The 21,292-nt window shown below is 42.4% G+C and overlaps 1 protein-coding gene across 2 annotated transcripts in view; it reads left to right on the top strand.

Moving 5' to 3' along the window:
- The window catches only part of SLC1A1 (solute carrier family 1 member 1), a 101,656-nt gene that overhangs the window by 62,662 nt on the left and 17,702 nt on the right, over positions 1-21,292 (top strand). The window contains exons 3-8 of one of the 2 annotated variants that reach the window (XM_010389197.2): positions 6,832-6,924; positions 9,216-9,330; positions 10,916-10,958; positions 12,519-12,617; positions 17,475-17,659; positions 19,280-19,387. In XM_010389197.2, the coding sequence (XP_010387499.1) occupies positions 6,832-6,924; positions 9,216-9,330; positions 10,916-10,958; positions 12,519-12,617; positions 17,475-17,659; positions 19,280-19,387 (643 nt within the window). Of the gene's footprint in view, positions 1-17; positions 97-6,831; positions 6,925-9,215; positions 9,331-10,915; positions 10,959-12,518; positions 12,618-17,474; positions 17,660-19,279; positions 19,388-21,292 lie in introns of those variants that run through there. The other variant, XM_030920338.1, reaches the window with a different exon arrangement.

The following is a 21,292-nucleotide window of genomic DNA, read 5'->3' on the forward strand; positions in this document are numbered from 1 at the left end:
CAGAAGAGGCTGAAGGAGAGGATGAGACAGGAAGATGGCACAAGGCGGGGCTGGAGAGGCAGGCAGGTGTCTCCCCTGCAAGGCCTGTTGGCCAAGGTAAGGATTTTTTCTTCTTATCTTCAGTGCCATTGAAGGGTTATCCTGATGTATAAAATGACCTGATTTATGTCTTTAAAAGATCTCTTTAGTGACCGTGTAGTGAAGGAATGAATGAGGGAGGGAATGAATCAGTTAATGCTTGTTGAATGCCTTCCATTTGCTCAGTGACCTGCATCATCTTTATCATTTATTCAGTAACCATGGAGGCTATTTACTAAGAACACACTGTGTCCTGAGCATTGTATTAGGCCTGTTATACATTGTTTCTAATCCTCACAACAGCTATGCAAGCTGAAGTTGGTTGTTCACTTTGCTCCTCACAATTAACCTAAAGGCGATAGAGGCATTTCAGATCCTCCAATTTATAGATGGAGAAGCTGAGTCTGGGAGGAGGCTGGGATTTGAGCCCAGTCTATCCCACCAAAGCCCATGCCTTCTCTCCGCACAGGTGGCCTCTCTGTTGGTGACAGAGACAGAAGTCATCCACATGGCGAGTTTTAACTCCTATGCAACAGTGAGTTTCTTGGATGTGGTGTTCACTTATAATGGCGTAACACCGCCAAATGCCAGACCTAAAAGAACTTCCAATAAGGGATTGAATTTTGATACCTTAACAGCAATGTGGAGAGATTGTCACGAAAGCTTTGTTCTCAGTGGGTGGTTGCTTAATCAGAGAGCTCTAGGAGGAGTCTTTTGCCCTCGGATGTTTATTTTTAAAACAGGCTATTGTTTAGCCAGGCAACTGCTTCCTTTGGAGTGTTTTTGTAAAAAGTTCAGATGATTACTGCTTTGGCTGGGAGCCAACACCCTTGCTCATCAGAGCCTTCTCCTGAGGTGAAAAAAGCAAATAAATGCCTTTTCCTAAAATAAAGAGCTAGCAGGTGCCCCTGACTTCCAAGGACAACTGGGGATTTTATCCCTGTTTCTAGGCCACAGCCCAGCCTCAAAACTGTCCCAGGTTCTAATGGACAACTCTGGGCTCACAAGGAACTGGAACCGTGCTCTTCTTTTTCTGCCCAGTTCAGGTGCCACCTGTTCCATCAAGCCTCTCCTGGTCATCTCAATCTGGTGACAGCTCAGGCTCCTTTGAAAACCCACAGTACCTAGTCTCCGCACCAGGGCTTCACAAAACATCTAGTTTTTCAACTGAATGGAGCAAATCCAGTTGTTAAATTTTCTGATCTGTTACAGATCAATAACCTTCCTAAACCATAGTTAGAGCAAATTACTAGAAAAATTATATTAAAAATAGACATGAAATACTAGCCCTATTTTTTTTTTTTTTTTTTTTTTGGAGGGGGTGGGGATGGAATTTCACTCTTGTTGCCCAGGCTGGAGTGCAGTGGCATGATATGGGCTCAATGCAACCTGCACCTCCCAGGTTCAAGAGATTCTCCTGCCTCAGCCTCCTGAGTAGCTGGGATTACAGGTGCACGCCACCACGCCCAGCAAATTTGTGTGTGTGTGTGTGTGTGTGTGTGTGTGTGTGTGTGTGTGTGTGTGTGTTTTAAGTAGAGATGTGGTTTCACCATGTTGGCCAAGCTGGTCTCAAACCCCTGACCTCCGGTGATCCACCTGCCTGGGACTCCCAAAGTGCTGGGATTACAGGCGTGAGCCACTATGCCCGGCCCCTATTTTTTATTATTACATTTAACAGAAATAAAGTTACTGTCCGATTACTATAAACATTTAAATCCTCACTGCTGATTTCTGTGCAGATGCCATCACACCTGCTTGGTTCCCTCTCATTTATTACCTCCTATAGGACAGCTTTCAGCTCCCAGGTGAAACGAGTTCTGATAGTGAACTGTAAAGCGAAGGGGTCCTTTAGACCTCGCCAGCCACCAAAGATGGCCTGAGAGCAAGAAACACAGGTGGCCATTGAGAGTAAAAACTCAGAAATAAAGTGCAAATGAGGTTTTACTTGTCTGGGACTAAGGTGGGCCTGCTCTCTGATGTCCCGCCAGTAAGAGTCTAGTGCCTGGATTCTCATTCTCACAGTCAACATTCATTGAGCTAGACCACAAGTTCTCACCAAGACAATATTGTCCCCAAGGCAGCAAAAGCTGTCTTTATTTGGTGGTGGTGAGTTGGGGGAGAAAATCTTACTTGTTTTTATGTAAAAAAACACATGTATCATTTACTATATAACCAGATATACAGTTTGTGGTTTTAGAATTTCACAGGGGTGGTGATTAGGAAAAAGGCTTTGGGGGGTGGGTTTGCACAATAGCAACAACAAAACAAGGTTGAAAAAGACTGAGATGTTACATATGTTCCCCTGTGGAGTCTTTTATGGTGAAAAGTGTTCTCGTTGGCTGCTCTGGGAACCAAACTAAACCACCATGTATAAGTGGTTTCTAAGGAGACTACCTGCTGAGTTCCAAGTTTCAAACCCACAAGTGGATCTTTGAAATAGGGTCATTTGTAAGGAGAGGATTACTTGTAAAATATGCAGCTCTTTCTGTCCTATAGAAAGCTTCAAGTACAAACATTCTTAGAGCACCTTATTTAAGGCACCGGGGGCCCAGTGAAGAATAAGCTTCAGGCCTTAGAGCAATACAGTCAGTGCACTGATGGAACTACGTGCCAGGAGATTTGGGCTTAGCATCTTCCTTTCCCCTGCCCATGCTTGCAAGGCAAAGAACTTTTCCTGAATTTGATAATAGAGTTAAGCTGTAGTTTGTTCATTCAACATTGTTGAGCACACACTAAATGCTAAACACTGGTAGGGTCTAGAGACATTGGGCTGTCCAATAGGATAGCCATTAGCCACGTGTGGCTACTTAAATTGAGATTAATTAAAATTGGCTAGGTGTGGTGGCTCACACCTATAATCCTAGCAATTTGGGAGGCCAAGATGGGAGGATCATTTGAGTTCAGGAGTTCAAGACCAGCCTGGGCAACATAGTGAGACCTCATCTTTAAAATTAAAAAAAATAAATAAATTAAATTAATATATATTAACTAAAATGAAAACTCAGTTCGTCAGTCACACTAGCCACTTTCCAAGTGCTTGCTAACCATGTGCACTTTGTGGCTACTGCAGGGGACAGCACAAAAACAGAACCTTTCTGTCAGGAAGCTCTACTGGGCAGCGCTAGTCTAGAATTTTGTCGCACGTGGATAGAGTCAGTATGGAATAGTGGTTAAGAATATGGCCTTTGAGGTAAAATGTAGATTGGGATCCCAGTTCTACCACTCACCTTACCAGCTTTATGATTATATGGTACTTAGCCTTTCTGAGCTACAGTTTTGTCCTCTGTAAAATGGGCGTAATAATGCCTGCCTCCTTGGGTTATAATGAGAATTAAAGATGATGCATTAACATTGCAGTCACTATAGTGTTTATTGTCATTATCATTATTTGTATTATCATTATCATCCTCATCATTATTGATATTAGTGGCAGGTGGGGTGTTTACAACCATCCAGACAGACATTTTATGGTCATTAAGTTCTGTAATGTTCCTATTTACAGAGGTTTTCAAAGATTAGGCTGTTTCCCTGTATCTGTTCTCTCCCTCTATAGTGGTCACCACTCTTATCCCCAACAATGCATTATAAATCATGCAAGAGCCTGGACTTGGGAGCCAGCTCTGCCCCCATATTGATAACTAGAGAGGTAGAGGGTAACTATACAGTGGTAACTGTACAGAGGTAGAGGTAACTATACAGTGCAGAGAAGTATAATTGTTGATTTGAGTAAATATCTGATATATCCGGGAAAACAGTACGAAAGAGGTAGATTAGAGGAATGGAAAACAAACGACCATGCGAAAGTTACTGCAAGATAATTGCTGTGCTCCAGGACAGAGGGGAAGTTGGATGTCTACTTGGGGATGTATTTGTTTAAGATATTTTCACCAAGATCTCATTATTATCAAGCCTTTTATTGCCAGCTGAGTCCTGGAGTACAAGCAGAGGCACCAGCCCATGGCCAAATCATTAAGACAAATTAAGACATATTAACATATGCTGGAAACAATTACCCACATAGATTTAATTTGTTTCACTGCTGGAAGAAAATCCTGAAAGGGCACCAAACACATCTCCTAGAACAGTTCTGTAACTGCGCTGTGACTGTCACTTGTCAGCACTTTAGGGGCTGGAGTCCGCTTAAATTAGACATCTACCAAAGAAGGACAATATATCTGAAAATAGATCCCATATTAGGGCTACAGATGAGTTACTTGGAGTCTGTTAAGGTGGTGATTCTTTTTGTTTCTTTTTAACCTATGATTTTTGTTAGAAATAATTATTATAGTTATCAAAACAATACACTGAACTCTAAAATGAAATAGGCACGTTTTATAATCATATAATATACTTAGCAAGCTTACATATTTGCATTATGATTTGCTCTTTAAGAGACCTAAACTAAACATGAGATAGTGAATTTGTTTCTGAATTTTGGCCTTCAATCTCTCTTGACTTTTTTGTTCTTGCTTGCCTAATTGTTACCTTTCGTTGTCTTACTGTGAGGAAAAGACTCTTCAACACAGCAAACTGCATTTTTCTCAAATCAAATAGAATCTATCATAAAAATTACTCTAGAATGTGACTATTGCAGTATGCCCATTATATGGCAATTGCACAATCTTTTCCCAGAGGTTGATGAATGGCCCCTTAACAACATTCTAGGGTAGCTACTACAGAGGCCAGAACACCTTCTCTCAAAATATTAACTTCCAAAGGAGCAATCAACAGCGAGAGAAATGGTGTGTTTAGAGTGAGAAATGACTTGTTCTGTCATCATAATGGTGATCACTTCCTTGCAGATTTTTCCTGTACATCAAATATGTATGATTATATATGAGAAGCATAATCCCCTAGTCACTTAAAAAAAATGGATAGGCCTTTTAGTGTGGGAAATGAACATAAAAGTTACCTATGCATGCTGATAGCCATACAGGTTTACTGCCTTTCCCTTGGGGTTGCCTTGTGACAACCTCTTCCTTTTTCCTGCTACCCTGTACCTTAGGCTTTGCAAATGGTTATGGGACAACTCACGTGTGCTGAATATGCAAAATCATTTTCTATAATGATCCTTTGACTCAAAATATGACCCTCATTTTGGAAATCAGGCTGGGTAGTGTCTGAAACCTCCAGTGACAGCTTGCTGAAAGATGATTCAGTTGTTTCTCAACTTGGCCCATTTCCCACGTCCAAGTCCAATTGGAGAACGGCTTTTGACTCCATTTATATGAGCATCTTTGACAGAGAGCAACGGTTTCTGGCAAGGAGGGATGCCTGCCTTCCACCTCTAATCCAGCTGTCCTTGACACTCTAGACAGCCCTTTCAAATCTGGGCAACACTCAGTCATATTACTGGTAGCCAAGAATCATTTGAAGTGAGATCTAACCATATGATCGTAAGTCTCTGACATTACCTGTGCCCTGGGAAATTATTTATTAATATCTTTCCTCTTTCAAAAGAAATTTTAAGATGTCTCACAATAAAAGCTATACACAATAAGGTTGTTTACACAGAAGCAATTTGAAAATCATGAAAAGAGGAAGGAAACACACTAACCAGAATGGATAATGACATTACTGTGAATTTGGCCCCAGGACCATTTAAAGATCCAGCAATAAGTGGATCATTAAATACATTTTGGTATAGCCACATGACAGATTATTGAGCCATTAAAATTATCCTCAGGGTGAGTTTGTAACAATGAGGGAAAATGCTTACAACTACAATATTAAGAAGAGAGAGGGTTAAAAACTATAAAATTCTCCCAGCTGTTTACAAAAAATTGAGAAAATATTAGAAGAAAATTCACCAGAATATTAACTTGGTTGATGAGATGATGTGATTTTTGTTGTCATCTTTACCTTTTCTCCTTTTTCAGATAGTTATAATGAATATATATTACTTTTATAATTGTATATAAACATTATTTTTTCCAGTTGAGCCTAAGCTTCCTGGAAAGGGCAGAAAGGAAAACTATCATGAGTTACATGATTTCTCAAGTGTTAAAAAAAAAAAACTATCTCAGGCCAGGCATGATGACTCACACCTGAAATCCCAGCACTTTGGGAGGCCAAGGTGGCAGATCACCTGAGGTCGGGAGTTTGAGACAAGCCTGGCCAACATGGTGAAACCTCATCTCTACTAACAATACCAAAATTAGCTGGGCATGGTGGTGTGCACCTGTAATCCCAGCTACTCGGGAAGCTGAGGCAGGAGACTCGCTTGAACCCGGGAGGCGGAGGTTGTAGTGAGCCGAGATCACACCACTGCACTCCAGCCTGGATGACAGAGTAAGACTCTGTCTCAAAACAAACAAACAAACAAACAACAACAACAAAACTATCTCAGTTCTTCGAGATAAACTTTTCCTAGATAACTGAATTCCAAAGGAGGTTTATCATAAGGGATGTTGAATGATATAATACAAATCTTGGTAAAGTTCTTACTGCAAATGTGGTAGGGGGACTCGTTATGATCATTTTCTGACCAACTCCAAGAAGATCTGAAGGCAGGGCACTCCTGGAGGTCAAGGCTGTGGGAAGCTGCCTGCAGGGGAACTTGCACCTGACTGGGCTTCCCTCTCTTACATCTGTTTGGAATTTTGAAGTGTTGCTTTTGCCCATTGCATGTTATTGCCCATTGTCTGTAGATGAGAACACCTCTCATCTCTTTATTTCACACCTTGAGGATTAAATCACGGGTCCTGGAAACTTTTAAAATTAATGTAATTTGATTTCTGTCTCCCCCTTCAGGTGTTGCTGCACTGGATTCCAACGTATCTGGAAAAATTGGTCTACGCGCTGTCGTGTATTATTTCTGTACCACTCTCATTGCTGTTATTCTAGGTAATATTTATTTCTGAATCCTTATTCCTCTATGTAATGGTAATTTTTTTTTCATTCAAAAAGTAGTTGGCGGCCAGACACGGTGGCTCAGGCCTATAATCCCAGCACTCTGGGAGGCTGAGGTGAGCAGATCCCTTGAGGTCAGGGGTTTGAGACCAGCCTGGCCAACATGAAAACCTGTTTCTACTAGAAGTACAAAAATATTAGCTGGGCATGGTAACATGCGCCTGTAGTCCTAGCTACTCGGGAGGCTGAGGCAGGAGAATCACTTGAACCCGGCAGACAGACTTCAAAGGGAAACTTTATGGTACTTTGACAATACCACTTTCTGATTAAAAAAAATTGTGTGTTAAGATTAAAAAAAAAATTGTGCGTTAAGAAAAGCTCAACTACTTTTTAAAAAATATATTTTTTTAATTAAAAAGAGACGTGGGGAGTCTTGCTATGTTGCTCAGGCTGGTCTTGAACTATTGGGCTCAAGGGATCTGCCTGCCTCAGCCTCCCAAAGTGCTGAGATTACAGGCATGAGCCACCCTGTGGCTCTAACGTGCCTGGCCCTGACTACTTTTTTTTTTTTTCGAGAAGGAGTCTCACTCTTGTCACCCAGGCTGCAGTGCAGTGGCATGATCTCAGCTCACTACAACCTCTGCCTCCTGGGTTCAAACGATTCTCCTGCCTCAGCCTCCTGAGTAGCTGGGATTACAGGTGCACACCACCATGGCCAGCTAATTTTTGTATTTTTTTGGTAGAGACAGGGTTTCGCCATGTTGGCCAGGCTGGTCTCAAACTCCTGACCTCAGGTGATCCACCTACCTTGGCCTCCCAAAGTGTTGGGATTATAGGCGTGAGCCACCGCGCCCAGCCACTTACATAATTCTTAAAGTGGAAAATTGGTCTATAATAGTGAAGTTGAGTATAATTATAAAATATTTCCAGAAATATAGCATTTTAGTGCATTTCACATAGTAACAAGAGCTAACAGCTATCCTTGTTAAGCTATCCTTGTTAAGGATAAATCCCACTTGTAGGAGGGAGAAAATTCTAATAAGGGAGTAGCTGCTCTTATACCTTTAGCATGATTTTTTGAAGAATGCTTGGTCTTTGTAACCCTGAGTGACATTTTAAGAAGAATGTCCAGAGGGGGAAGACAGAAAGAGCATGTACTCAGATGTGGCAGCAGCTCGGCCCTTGTAGCCCTGCTTCAATGAGCTGATAAGAAGAGGTGGGATGTGGTGAGGCTTTAATGGTATTAGGCCAAGGGACCCAGGAGGGCCTGAACTCTGCCATAAAACAAAACCACATCATCTCATGAGTTTCCTGAGGAAGACAGACACAGAGAAAAAATAGCAATGAGAAGCAAGATCCTGCTCTCTTATTAGCTGGAGGCATATAGCCCTTCTACACCCCTGAGAGAGGAAAAGAGTGGGCCATGCCCACTCATGGCCCCTTATTGCCCAGCAACTCCTCCCACTAGCAAAACGGACCCATTCAGCAAACCAGAGCCCTACCCCTTGGATTACCATTGCCTCCTCTTGAGGGAGGAGCAATAAAGAGCATGAGGACCTTTTTCATCTTCACTTCCTTCCAGTCAAACACCCTCCAATGTCTTGGTCTCTTCTACAGCCTCCCACCTTGGCTTGGACACTCAAGTGACAGGAACCCATTACTTACCAAGGCCACAATGGTGATGTCAGATGCTCTGCCATGTAGGCAGTTCTTCCTTACAGAGAGATGAACCTTCTCTCCCTATAACTCCCACCTATTTGTCCTCATTCCACCTCTGGAATAGGATTTTCCCGCATGACTGCTTTCGAGATACTTGAAGACCTATGGTGTGGAAGGAAGGCAAGGCTGGTTTTGCATTATCAGGAGGATAACCAACATTGTGGGTAAAAGTTGCAGAAAGACATCAGATGCATTCTCTGGGCTGGAAAATGGATCATCCTTACCCTAACACCTTCCTAGGCCGATCTCATAAGTTCAAGAAAAAGAATATTCTCATCAGCAGGTATTTCCAGAAGCAATTCTGGGATGCAGCCCCTTCATTTTAAACACACATGCACACACACGCATGCACGCAAGCATACGGAGTTCTTTCTGCTTACTCATTTAAATGGAAGAGTAATTAAAGTGGTTGCTGAGGTTCCAGAGGAGGCTCAGCATTTTGGCTGGACCTCAGGGTCCTCCCCATCACACTATTGCCTGGTATAACCATGCCCACTAAAGGTGCTAGCTGTGCCAGGTGCCCTGGAAGGTTCCTAATGCTCTGTGGACACTGTCCTTGGCCACAGGTATTGTGCTGGTGGTGAGCATCAAGCCTGGTGTCACCCAGAAAGTGGCTGAAATCGACAGGACAGGCAGCACCCCTGAAGTCAGTACAGTGGATGCCATGTTAGATCTCATCAGGTGAGTGTCTTGCCACAAGGTGGCTTCAAGGACATGCAACCCTATAGTAGTACAAGGCCTTGTACGTGGTTTAATATTCTGCTGTTACTCTATTGAAATTTTTAATAACTTTTGAATTATTGTGCACTTTCATTTTGCTCAGGAACCCACAAATTACATAGCCAGTACTGCTTGCCAAGTCTTGGTTCCAAGAGGGAAGAGAAGAAACAGGCTTCTGAGTCAGGATTTAGGATGAACAGAAGTGCAGATACATGTTCCAGAGAGATGCTCGGATGGATTGGTAGTCAGTTCTGAAGCACAGTAGAAAAATACATTTTTTAATTGTACAGGAGAAACTCTCTTATTGAAAGCAACCAGAGCTGTAAATAGGTCAGTCAATAAAAAATACCAATTAATGCAGAGACTCGTAAAAAAAGACATAAGATACACATTACATATTTTGTTTTCACTTAACACAGTGCATTTATTCACCAATTGTTTGACATAAAGTCAAGGTCTTTTCTTCAAGTTTGTTAGCTCATAGTAATTTCTTCAAGTTTCTGTCGCGTATACAGCCCTTATAAACGTATCATCTGCAATTTCCAGATAAAGTTTCTGTAGAACAGAGCACCAAAACCTTTAGACATTGCAAAGAAAGCTAAGTGTAAATCTTTCCAGTGTTTCTTTTTAATTTCAGTGATCTTCCCATACCTAATCTAACCATAAAAATCTTAGTCACTGGCCTTTATTGAGTTTCCATGCATGTGGCTTAGATTTTATAGAAACCATACCTTCCTTTTTATGCTCCTATTTCACTGGTTTACATAATATGAAATTCAGTAATTATGATGATATTTGCAACTGGTATAAAGAATTTGGGAACAAATACAATGAACCCATGGTAAGTGTGTTAGTCCATTTTCACACTGCTATAAAGAACTACCTGGGACTGGGTAATTTATAATGGAAAGAGGTTTAATTGACTCACAGTTCCACATGGCTGGGGAGGCCTCAAGAAACTTAAAATCATGGCAAAGGCAGGGAAGCAAGGCACGTCTTACATGGCTGCAGGAGAGAGAACAAGGCCGAAGGGAGAAGTGCCATACACTTTCAAACAACTAAATCTTGTGAGAACTCACTCATGATCACAGGAATAGCATGGGAGAAATCACCCACCATGATCCAATCACCTCCCATGAGGCCCCTCCCCTGACATGTGGGGATTACAATTTGACATGAGATTTGGGTGGGGACACAGAGCCAAACCATATCAGTAAACATACATCATTGATGAAAACAGAAATGTTCAGAATATTAAAGAATAAATAGTCTCTTGACTGTGAGTGTCCATTTCACCAAGGAGAGCAAGCATGTCAGTTACTCAGTGAATCAGTTAAGTGATAATTGATTAGGAGAGCTTTCTATACTTGGGTGAAGCTCAGCAGGAAAAAAGAAATCTCAATACAAGGAAGTATTCCGCAAAGGAGAGGCCAGAAGAGAAACCAAAGTACCAGTTTTATATTATACTCATTTCTACCAATATATTAGGTATGACAAAACAATACTTTTTGCCCTAACATAATACTGCCTTTCATGTCTCCAACAGGAATATGTTCCCTGAGAATCTTGTCCAGGCCTGTTTTCAGCAGGTAATATTAATTACTCGTGCTCTTAAGTTGCTACCCTCTTCCTATTATCAATTAAAAAATGTTTTTTTCTGCTGTGATTCAAGAAATGGAATTAGCCCCACAAAAATGGCAGCAGGACGTACACCTGTGACTGGCCGAGTTTAAGGTGATGTCTCTATTTTGTATCTAGCCTTTCTGGCTCACAGTAAGGTGCATGTCACAATTTACACTGCTTCCTTTTCCTTTATGCTTTTCCCCCCAAAAGGGCTCAAATGGTACAAGTCAGAAATCTGTCAAATAATGAGTATTTTAAAATGTGGCCTCCAGTACCTATTTTTGGAGAACCGTGGTATATTTGTACAGAAGTTTAAACTTTCTGGAGAAAAAAGGTAGCTCTTTATCTCCTCTTTGCTTTTCCTCTGGTATTAGAACCTAGGATCTAACCCTCCTGGTGTGGTCCACATCTGGGTTCAGTCTTCTCCTTAATCATTGTGTCCCAGACAGGTGTGGAAGCTCAAACCTGTAACCCCAGCACTTTGGGAGGCCAAGGTGGGAGATCCCTTGAGCTCAGGAGTTCCAGACTAGCCTTGGCAACATGGCAAGACCATGTCTCTAAAAAGAAATAATAAAAAATCATTGCATCCCCATTGCTGGAGCTCTACAATGCAGTGTAACAAAGCCATGATTTTTTTTTTTTTTCTGTAGGAAAATTGAACAATCTCTTCACTCCATTTACTTCAAGCCTTTCCCTCCTATTTATTTATGTGCTTTAAGACAGCTGAGTCCATCACAAACTGCTGTATTCATTTACATAAGTTACATGAACAGAGGCTTCTGTGTATACCAACAAAAATGGCAACTCTGTTGCTCTCTGCCGACCTCCACGAGGGACAGAACCTCCTCTATTACAGGGGGGCCTTTGCAAATCAGTCACAGTGGTTGTTTGTAAGGTTCTCGGTGTTGGCAGAGCCTTATAGGAGGGACATTTATGCCTGGTGTAATAATATACTCACTCTTTCTTAAACCCCCATGTGGAAACTCCACAGAACCAAACAGGGCTGAAAGAAGAGAATTCAACAGCAGTCTCACTGAATAGCCCTAAGGGGACTGTTGATTTTGGAACAACCATATCGTTAAACCTTTCTTGATGCTTATTAAAGTCGTGGTGATGTTATCAAAGTGATGAAGTGTTTTTGCTCAAATTAAAAATAATTTATTAATAAAAACAAAAATGATTGACAGGAATCCTTACAGAGTCTGTCTCTGAAAGTACCTGCAGATCAAGCCTGTACTTTCTTTTGTATTATTCCTCCATCAACTTGTTGCTTATTGTGAAAGTGAAGGAACATTTTGACATAAGTGAATGGTGACTGTGGGAGTCAGGGGTTTAAATTTCTGCCTTGCTTTTAGTTCCAAAACCTGATGGGAGGTACCATTGACAACTGGAGCCAACAGAGGCATTGGAGGTAGATCCCTTCAGTGGCACTTGTTTGACCAAAATAACATGTTCCTGTGATTTAGTCTCAAAAGCTTAAAAAACATTTTTTTGTTTGCTTGTCCTTGATTTTCTCCAACGTGCAGTACAAAACTAAGCGTGAAGAAGTGCAGCCTCCCAGTGATCCAGAGACGAACATGACAGAAGAGTCCTTCACAGCTGTCATGACAACTGCTATTTCCAAGGTACCATTCTTGTTTCCTGTTCCTCTTCCCCAGGAGACAGGCACTGAATCATGACCAAGCAGGAAATACAGTCAATCCTTGTCAGTCACAGAATCTGCATTTGTGAATTCACCTACTTGCTAAAATTTGTGACCCCAAAATCCATACTTATGGGGCTTTCATGGTCATCCACAGGTACATAAAAAGCAGCAAAATATTTGAGTCACCCGACAGGCACGTTCCCAGCTGAACAAGGTTGTGCTCTGTTTTCATGCTTTGATTCTCATACTGGAAACAAGTGTCCATTTTGCAGTGTGTTTAGTGTCATCTTTTTTGCATTTTTGTGATTTTCCTTGCTGATTTTGCTGTTTAAAATGGACCAGGACAGGGTTCAATGACTCACGTCTGTAATCCCAGCATGTTGGGATACCAAGGCGGGAGGATCACTTGAGCCCAGGAGTTCCAGACCAGTCTGCACAACATAGTGACACTTCACCTCTACAAAAAACGAAAAATAGCCAGGTGTGATGGTGCACACCTATAGTCCCAGCTACTTGGGAGGCTGAAGTAGGAGGATCGCTTGTTCAGGGAAGTCAAGGCTGCAGTGAACCATGATTGAATCACTGTACTTCAGCCTGGGTAGCAGAGACCCTGTGTCAAAAATAAAAAAATAAAAAGGGACCAGGCTGGGTATGGTGGCTCACACTTGTAATCCCAGTACTTGGGAGGCCAAGACAGGTGGATCACTTGAGGCCAGGAGTTTGAGACTGGCCTGGGAAACATAGTGAGACCCCATCTCTACAAAACATCTTAATATTACCCAGGTGTGGTGGCACATGCCTGTAGTCCCAGATACTTGAGAGTCTGAGGCAAGAGGATCGTTTGAGCTATGATTGCACCACTGCCCTCCAGCCTGGGTGACAGGGCAAGACTCTTGTTTCAAAAAAATAAGCATCATGTTGAAGTGGTCTCCAGGGTTCCTAAGCACAAGAAGACTTGATGTGCCTTAGGGAGAAAATTTGTGCTTTAGATAAGCTTCATTCAGGCATGAGTTACAGTGCTGTTGGCTGTGAGGTCAATATTAATAAATCAACAACCTATATGAAACAAGGCGTCTGTAAAAGAAATACACACAACAGTGTTATATATTGTTTGCTGAAAAGGATGTGTCCAAGGTTCCCAGAAACGTAACCCTGCATTTCTCCTAGGAGCAACAGTTCAGTATTTGCTAATGCAGTGTTCATGGGCACTTTATAGAACATAATTACCAGGAATAGAGAGAATCGACCACAGAGAGCAAAAAAAATGAGCCCTGTTGCCTCTACCTCTCCGGGTCTGCTTACGGTAGAGCTGGCCATCTCTAGGAACTGCTGTAGATTTGTCAGATACATAAGCATGCAATGCAGGTCCACAATTCCTAGTCAGAATCTCTCTGCCCAGATGTAATTCGGAGTTCAGAGTTTCTCAGACTTCAGAAAGGCCATGTGGTGTGTGTACTGCATATTATGCAACCTCTGTAAGTGAGATGGGCAACAACATGCCAGAATCAACCACATCAATGTTTCTATAACAAACTCATAAATATTCTGCCAAGGAGAGAAATGGACCCTTAGTAGCCAGTAGCCTCATCTCAGTTTAGGATAGGTTTTGCTGCCAAAAGAGTGTGCTATAAACTTATCAATAAAATCAACATGCTTTGAGAGCTTTGGGGATTTCAGAATTGGAGATCAGAATGTGTGGGCCTGCAGTGGCATCTTTGTAAGCCTGTAGTGATTTCTCCTGAATGTTCTCTCAACTTCACACAGGAAGGAATGATTTAAGGAGAAAAGGAGTATTCATCAGACTTAAGAATTCATATTAAATAAACTACTGTTGGCTCCCTGCTTCCTACTGCAGAAAGCCTTAACTCCTCTGACTGGGTTCAGAGGCGCTGCATGACCTGGCTTCTCCCTAGTTTTCACAACTTACTTCCAGTGGGCGCCTCTCTTCTTTCCAGATCCACCTCCTCCATCACTCCTTATTCTTGCCTTTTGATGTTGTTCCACAAATATTTTCTGAGCACCCTCCATACCCCAGGCCCTGCTGGGCATTGGGATTATAATGGTGAAAAGACAGACACCAGGCCTCTGTCCTCACACAAAGAATGATGAGTATTACAATCAGGAAGAGTGGGATGTTTGGGGGGCATTCAGCAAGGGGTGTTAAATTAGTCTGGAGGCCGTAATGAATGAGCAAGAATTATTCAAGGAGGGTGCAAAGGCCCAGTGCATGATCATTTTTGCCTTTGCTTGCCATCTTTTTGAAACATACTTTTTCTCCTGGCTGCTGATTCCTCAGCCATAGCTTTCCCTAACCTTGAAACCCTCATTCATGTCCCATTCTCTATATGACACTTGTATCTCATAGTTTGGGTGCACAATTAATTACATACCATCCTGCTATTATTGGCTCATGTTTCTCACAGTCTTGTCTCTCCAACTGAATCTTAAGACCTTATGCTATAGCCAGTGCAGTAATACTCTAGCTTTTCCCTAAATATATGTTTGATCGTAAGTAAGAAACAGACTGATAGCCCAGTGGCTCCTCAACATAATTTTTTGTTTGTTTGAGATGGAGTCTTGCTCTATCACCCAGGCTGGAATGCAGTGCTGCGACCTTGGCTCACTGCAGCCTCCGCCTCCCGGGTTCAAGCAATTCTCCTGCCTCAGCCTCCCAAGTAGCTGGCATTACAGGCGCCTACCACCATGTCTGGCTAATTTTGGTATTTTTAGTAGAGACAGGGTTTCACCATGTTGGCCAGGCTGGTCTCGAACTCCTAACCTCAGGTGATCCACCTGCTTCAGCCTCCCAAACTGCTGGGATTACAGGTGTTAGCCACCGTGCCTAGCTAACATAATTCTTTATAAACCTAGTTGGCACCACTCAGTTATCTCTCTATAAATCTCAGGCTATTTGTACCCAGGATAAAGTGAAGAAATTAAGCCAGGCATGGTGGCATGCACCTGTAGACCCAGCTACTTGGGAGGCTGAGGTGGGAGGATCACTTGAGCCCTGCTTGAGGAGTTTGAAGCTGCAGTGAGCTATGATCATGCCACTGCACCCCAGCCTGGACAACATGAGACCCTGCCGTTTTTAAAAAAAAAAAAAAAAAAAAAGTAAAAACATGATTCACAGTAGTAGGTATTTAGCTAATTTTTATATGTCTAAAATCCTACCAATGATAGACTGGATAAAGAAAATGTACACATATACACCACGGAATGCTATGCTACCATTAAAAAAGAACAAGATCATGTCCTTTGCAAGGGACATGGATGGAGCTGGAGGCCATTATTCTTAGCCAACTAACACAGGAATAGAAAACCAAATACTGCCTGTTCTCACTTATAAGTGGGAGCTAAATGATGAGAACACATGGACACATAGAGGAGAACAACACACACTGGGGCCTTTCAGAGGGTGAATGGTGGGAGGAGGGAGAGGATCAGGAAAAATAACTAATGGATACTAGGCTTAATACCTGGGTGATGAAATAATCTGTACAACAAACCCCCATGACATACGTTTACCTATGTAACCTGCACATCCTGCACCACATGTACCCTTGAAGGTAAAAGTTTAAAAAAAAAAAAAAAAAAAAAAAAGAATCCTGGCTGGGCGTAGTGGCTCACACATCACACATGTAATCCCAGCACTTCGAGAGGCTGAGGCAGGCAGATCACCTGAGGTCAGGAGTTCGAGACCAGCCTGGCCAACATGGCAAAACCCTGTCTCTACCAAAAACACAAAACATTAACTGGGTGTGGTGGCGGATGCCTGTAATCCCAGCTACTAGGGAGGCTGAGGCAGGAGAATTGCTTGAACCCGGGAGGCGGAGCTTGCAGTGAACTGAGATACCACCACTGCACTCCAGCCTGGGTGACAGAGTGAAACTGTCTCAAAAAAAATAAGTAAAATAAATAAATAGGCTGGGTGCAGTGGCTCACACCTATAATCCCAGCACTTTGGGAGGCCAAGGTGGGCGGAGCACAAAGTCAGGAGATTGAGACCATCCTGGCTAACATGGTGAAACCCCGTCTCTACTAAAAATACCAAAAAATTAGCCGGGCATGGTAGCAGGTGCCTGTAGTCCCAGCTACTCGGAAGGTTGAGGCAGGAGAATGGCGTGAACCCGGGAGGCGGAGCTTGCAGTGAGCCAAGATCGTGCCACTGCACTCCAGCCTGGGTGACAGAGAGAGATTCCATCTCTAAATAAATAAATAAATAAATAAATAAATAAGCCTACTGGTCATCCAAGCCAAGATCGTGCCACTGCACTCCAGCCTGGGTGACAGAGAGAGACTCCATCTCCAAATAAATAAATAAATAAATAAATAAATAAATAAATAAAAAAGCCTATTGGTCATCCAAGACCACAGGCATAAAGAATGTTACTATGCTTCATTATCAGGGTAAAACAGATGGTAAAAGTGTTTACACTGGTAAGTACTTTGTACTTCCTGCATTATTAATTCCTGTCTTTTTTAAGCAGACTCCAAATGTAGCTAGTAGTTAAAATGACTCTGAAAAGTGCCTTGATTCTAAAATTCATAATAAAAATATAAACCGTTCCAGAATAAGAAATCTTTATAAGAAATATTCAAATATGGACTTGTTGAAAGAAGAGAAAGCATGTTAACTTCACGGAGCAAGGGTTAAGTTTGTTACATGCATAGGTATTTTTATTATTGTTTTTATATTTTCTATAGTTTTGTTGACTCTGCCTGGGAGATCACCAGTTTATTATGTTTGGTCATCATATCTTCTCATTTCCAAACCTGTGCTTTCTAACAAGATTATAATCATGCGTCAATATGTTTTCTTGGTTTTGATCCACAGAACGAAACAAAGGAATACAAAATCACTGGCATGTATTCAGATGGCATAAACGTCCTGGGCTTGATTGTCTTTTGCCTTGTCTTTGGACTTGTCATTGGAAAAATGGGAGAAAAGGGACAAATTCTGGTGGATTTCTTCAATGCTTTGAGTGATGCAACCATGAAAATTGTTCAGATCATCATGTGGTGAGCAGACACCGTTTAATGTCATTTTGCTTCCCCTGACAATTCTGTCTCCTCAAAATTAGAAGAGGTTTTATGTTTCTCAACTGACCTCATGCTAGAGAAGTTGGACATTTAATATTGAGCCCCCAGAGTATTTTGTGGGGCTTTTGTTGCTGTTGGTTGTTTTTGTTTTTGAGACAGAGTCTCACTCTGTCACTCCAGGCTGGAATGCAGTGGTGAAATCTCGGCTCACTGCAGCCTCAACTTCCTGTGCTCAAGTGATCTTCCCATCACAGCTACCTGAGTAGCTGGGACTACAAGCATGTACCACCATGCCTGGCTATTTTTTTGTATTTTTTGTAGAGACAGGGTTTTGCCATGTTGCCCAGGCTGATCTCAAACTCCTGGGCTCAAGCAATCTACCCACTTCATCCTCCCAAAATGCTGGGATTACAAGTGTGAGCCACCACACCTAGCCACCACTAGAGTATTAAATAATTCCACATATTACCCAGGAGTTAGTTCATGAACAAAAGTCTAGCTATCAACCATTGTCTTTTCCCTCAAAGCCTTGCGAGATCATCTTGCACCCAGTCAGCCTTCATGTAAGAAGTAATTCTTTAAAAAATGATTAGAAGGAGTTCATTGTACATGAGAACACAAAGTGCTTTCCCTATTGTGCCCCATGCAAAAGTGAGTTTCAAAATATTTATAACTAGTACAGCATGGGCACTAACCCATCTGAATGAAACCTACCATCCGTGAGCATACCAGTGACACCACTTGAGTGTCTGCCCTGTCCCTGGAAATGCCAAAAAGTCCACCTTTCTTAGGAGACATCTGCCTCACTTACCTCATATTTAATTGGTTCAACATTATTTAATCCAAAGTGTAGATACTGACAGTGATGTCTGACAGTGATGTAAAGGGTTCAGTAAAAATGGCCAGACAGGTCACTTAATACTGCAGAAACCTCAGCTTCATCATCTGTTAAAAAGGATAATAAAACCTACCCCCAGGGATAGGAGAAGTACATTAAATGAAATGATGCACGTAAAATACTTTCCCTAACGCAAGATATAATGGGAGCTCCACAAATAGAGCTATTATGATCACTTCCAGTACTAATACTATTGCCTCTATTGCTAATACCTGGGAAACAGATGACCATGGCTAGAAAGAGCCATATTTGTCAGTGAGGATCAAGCTCAAGTGAGATCTGCAGATATGACAATCAGCAGGATATATGTGCACTAGGAACATGGCATGAGGTGTGCGCCCTCATCCACAAATTCTGGTGGATTTCTTCAATGCTTTGAGTGATGCAACCATGAAAATTGTTCAGATCATCATGTGGATCTGTTCAGATCAACAAGAACCACATGTTCTTGCCAAGTTTGCAAACTACCCTGTGGTAGTTTGGATGGGTAGAATTTAAGATGCACATAGGTACTGAAAACTAGAGCCAGGATTGTTCACCCAGGACTTGAAACAGCTCTTAGCTTCAATTCTGCATCCTGTGCTCCACCAAGTGTGCATGCCAAGCCGAGGGTGCGCACACTGGCCTGTTCCTTCCCCACCAACCCAGCATGAGAAAACACTTGCTGATGGAATCATGCCTCTGTTGTGCTTCCTTTCCAGTTATATGCCACTGGGTATTTTGTTCCTGATTGCTGGGAAGATCATAGAAGTTGAAGACTGGGAAATATTCCGCAAGCTGGGCCTTTACATGGCCACAGTCCTGACTGGGTATGTCAGACTCAAGAGAAGAGACAGGAAGTTCCTTTAATCCAATAGGATGGCCACTGCGAGGCTGGGTTTCAGTTGGTTAAAATTGGCTTCTCCCCTATGTGCTGGGAAAGATAGGGTTCAGAGATAAGACAGCAGGGGGAGGAGGGCTGCCCTTTAACAGCTGTACTGTAGGTGGATCATGCTGTGCTAATTGTCAGCTCTTGGCAGAACAGCCTGGACCAGGCTTTGTCACTGCCTTTATTGGTTATGTTAAAATAATTTTTTAAAACAAGAGAGAAACCCACTTGTAGCCTCCCTTGGCTCTCTCCTGGCCTTCATTTCCTTAAGAATGTAAACTAGCCAAGCAAGTAAGAATAGCCTCCATGCACCTTGAACCTGAAATAAATTAGCAGGGGCCTAAATGAAATCAGACTTGAGCAAGTAGGAGCAGGATGGCTGTTGGTTCAAACACTGTTGCTGGGGCTGTTAACCACCACCATGGCCTGCACCATCAGAGTGTCAGAGAGGGTGCCAGGAGAATCTTGAGGCTGGAGGAATTGTGTGGGCCTTTTTAGAAGCCATTAAACAGGAAGGCAGCAGGGGTTGGGTAGTTTGCATATTTATTATAGCCTAGCTATTGTTTCCTTGAGAAAATATGAGGTGGGATAACATATGAATGGTGCCCCTTGACACCTAGCCAGAGGCAGAATATGTCACATACACTAAGAAATACAGACTAAGGGAATAAGTAAATATTATTGATTTGACTCCCACAAGTCAATACCTACAAGCACCCAACTTGAGCAATCACCTCACCTATTGGAACTTGATCGTATTGCAGATTTTCAGCACAGCACATTTTGTTCTTAATCTGTGTTTCCCAAAAACACAGCCCTGCCAGCCAACACAGAGGTAGATTTGGTCCCTACAGTGTGAGGACCATGGTGCCAAGGGAGGCGGGACTTCCACCTCACTGGAGGCCACCCTGCTCTAGGGCTGCTGAAACAGGCAGTGCCAGGGATTGTGTCTCAGCAGTGATGTGGCTGGGGTGTTTGAGCTGAGCCATTTCATAACCAAGTTCTGCTGATTTCTATTCTGTCACCCCAGCTAGGTGTCTAATGGAAAACTAAAAGTCAGTTCCTCATGGTTTTTAGCTACAAGCTCTCTATCGAGAAGATCCTCTCTCCAGACCTCCAGGATCTGTAATTTTGATGACCATTTCCTATTATTTCAAACACACATAACTGATCTGTAAACTGTACGCTGCCAGTTACATATATATCTATCCGCCAAATGAGTCTCATTTCTTAAGCCCCCTAGTTCATGTAATCTGTGTATTTCCATGTGAAATAAGGAACAGTTTGAAAAGGCAGGAATAATAAAGAAAAGAAAGTCCATCCCAAAGTATGGCTGTGGAAGAGCTGAGACTTTTTTCCTTACTGTAAATCTGACTTCCTTCTTAGACAGTGGGTGCCACCAGCAAGACAGCAGCTTGGTGCAAGGAGTGGAAGGGGTGAGGACTGAGCGCTGTGATAAGAGGTCTAATGAGGTATAATGTAGTGGTGACATAGAGGGTACAAAGGAAGAAAGGCTCAGCCCTACCTGGGTAAGTGAGGGAAGGCTTCCTGGAGGAAGGGGGATGCCTAGCTGAGTGTTAGAGGAGAAGAATTCAGCAGCATCAGAAGGAAAAAAGGGCATTTTTGTGCATGTGGCAGGAATAGCACACACAGGGGTGTGGCAGCATGATATAATTCTGTTCTGCGAAGCCTTGAATTTGGATTCAGCTACTGGCTTTGTCATTAACTCTAACAAGATGCTTCATTTGCTAAGTGAGCCTCTACACCCTCATACATGGAATGGGGATGTATATTCCTGCCCTACTCCCATTTCTCATTGGGCCATTATGAAAGTCAATTTTATAAA

Source organism: Rhinopithecus roxellana, chromosome 16 (genome assembly GCF_007565055.1).
Source record: "Rhinopithecus roxellana isolate Shanxi Qingling chromosome 16, ASM756505v1, whole genome shotgun sequence".
Lineage (NCBI taxonomy): Eukaryota > Metazoa > Chordata > Mammalia > Primates > Cercopithecidae > Rhinopithecus > Rhinopithecus roxellana.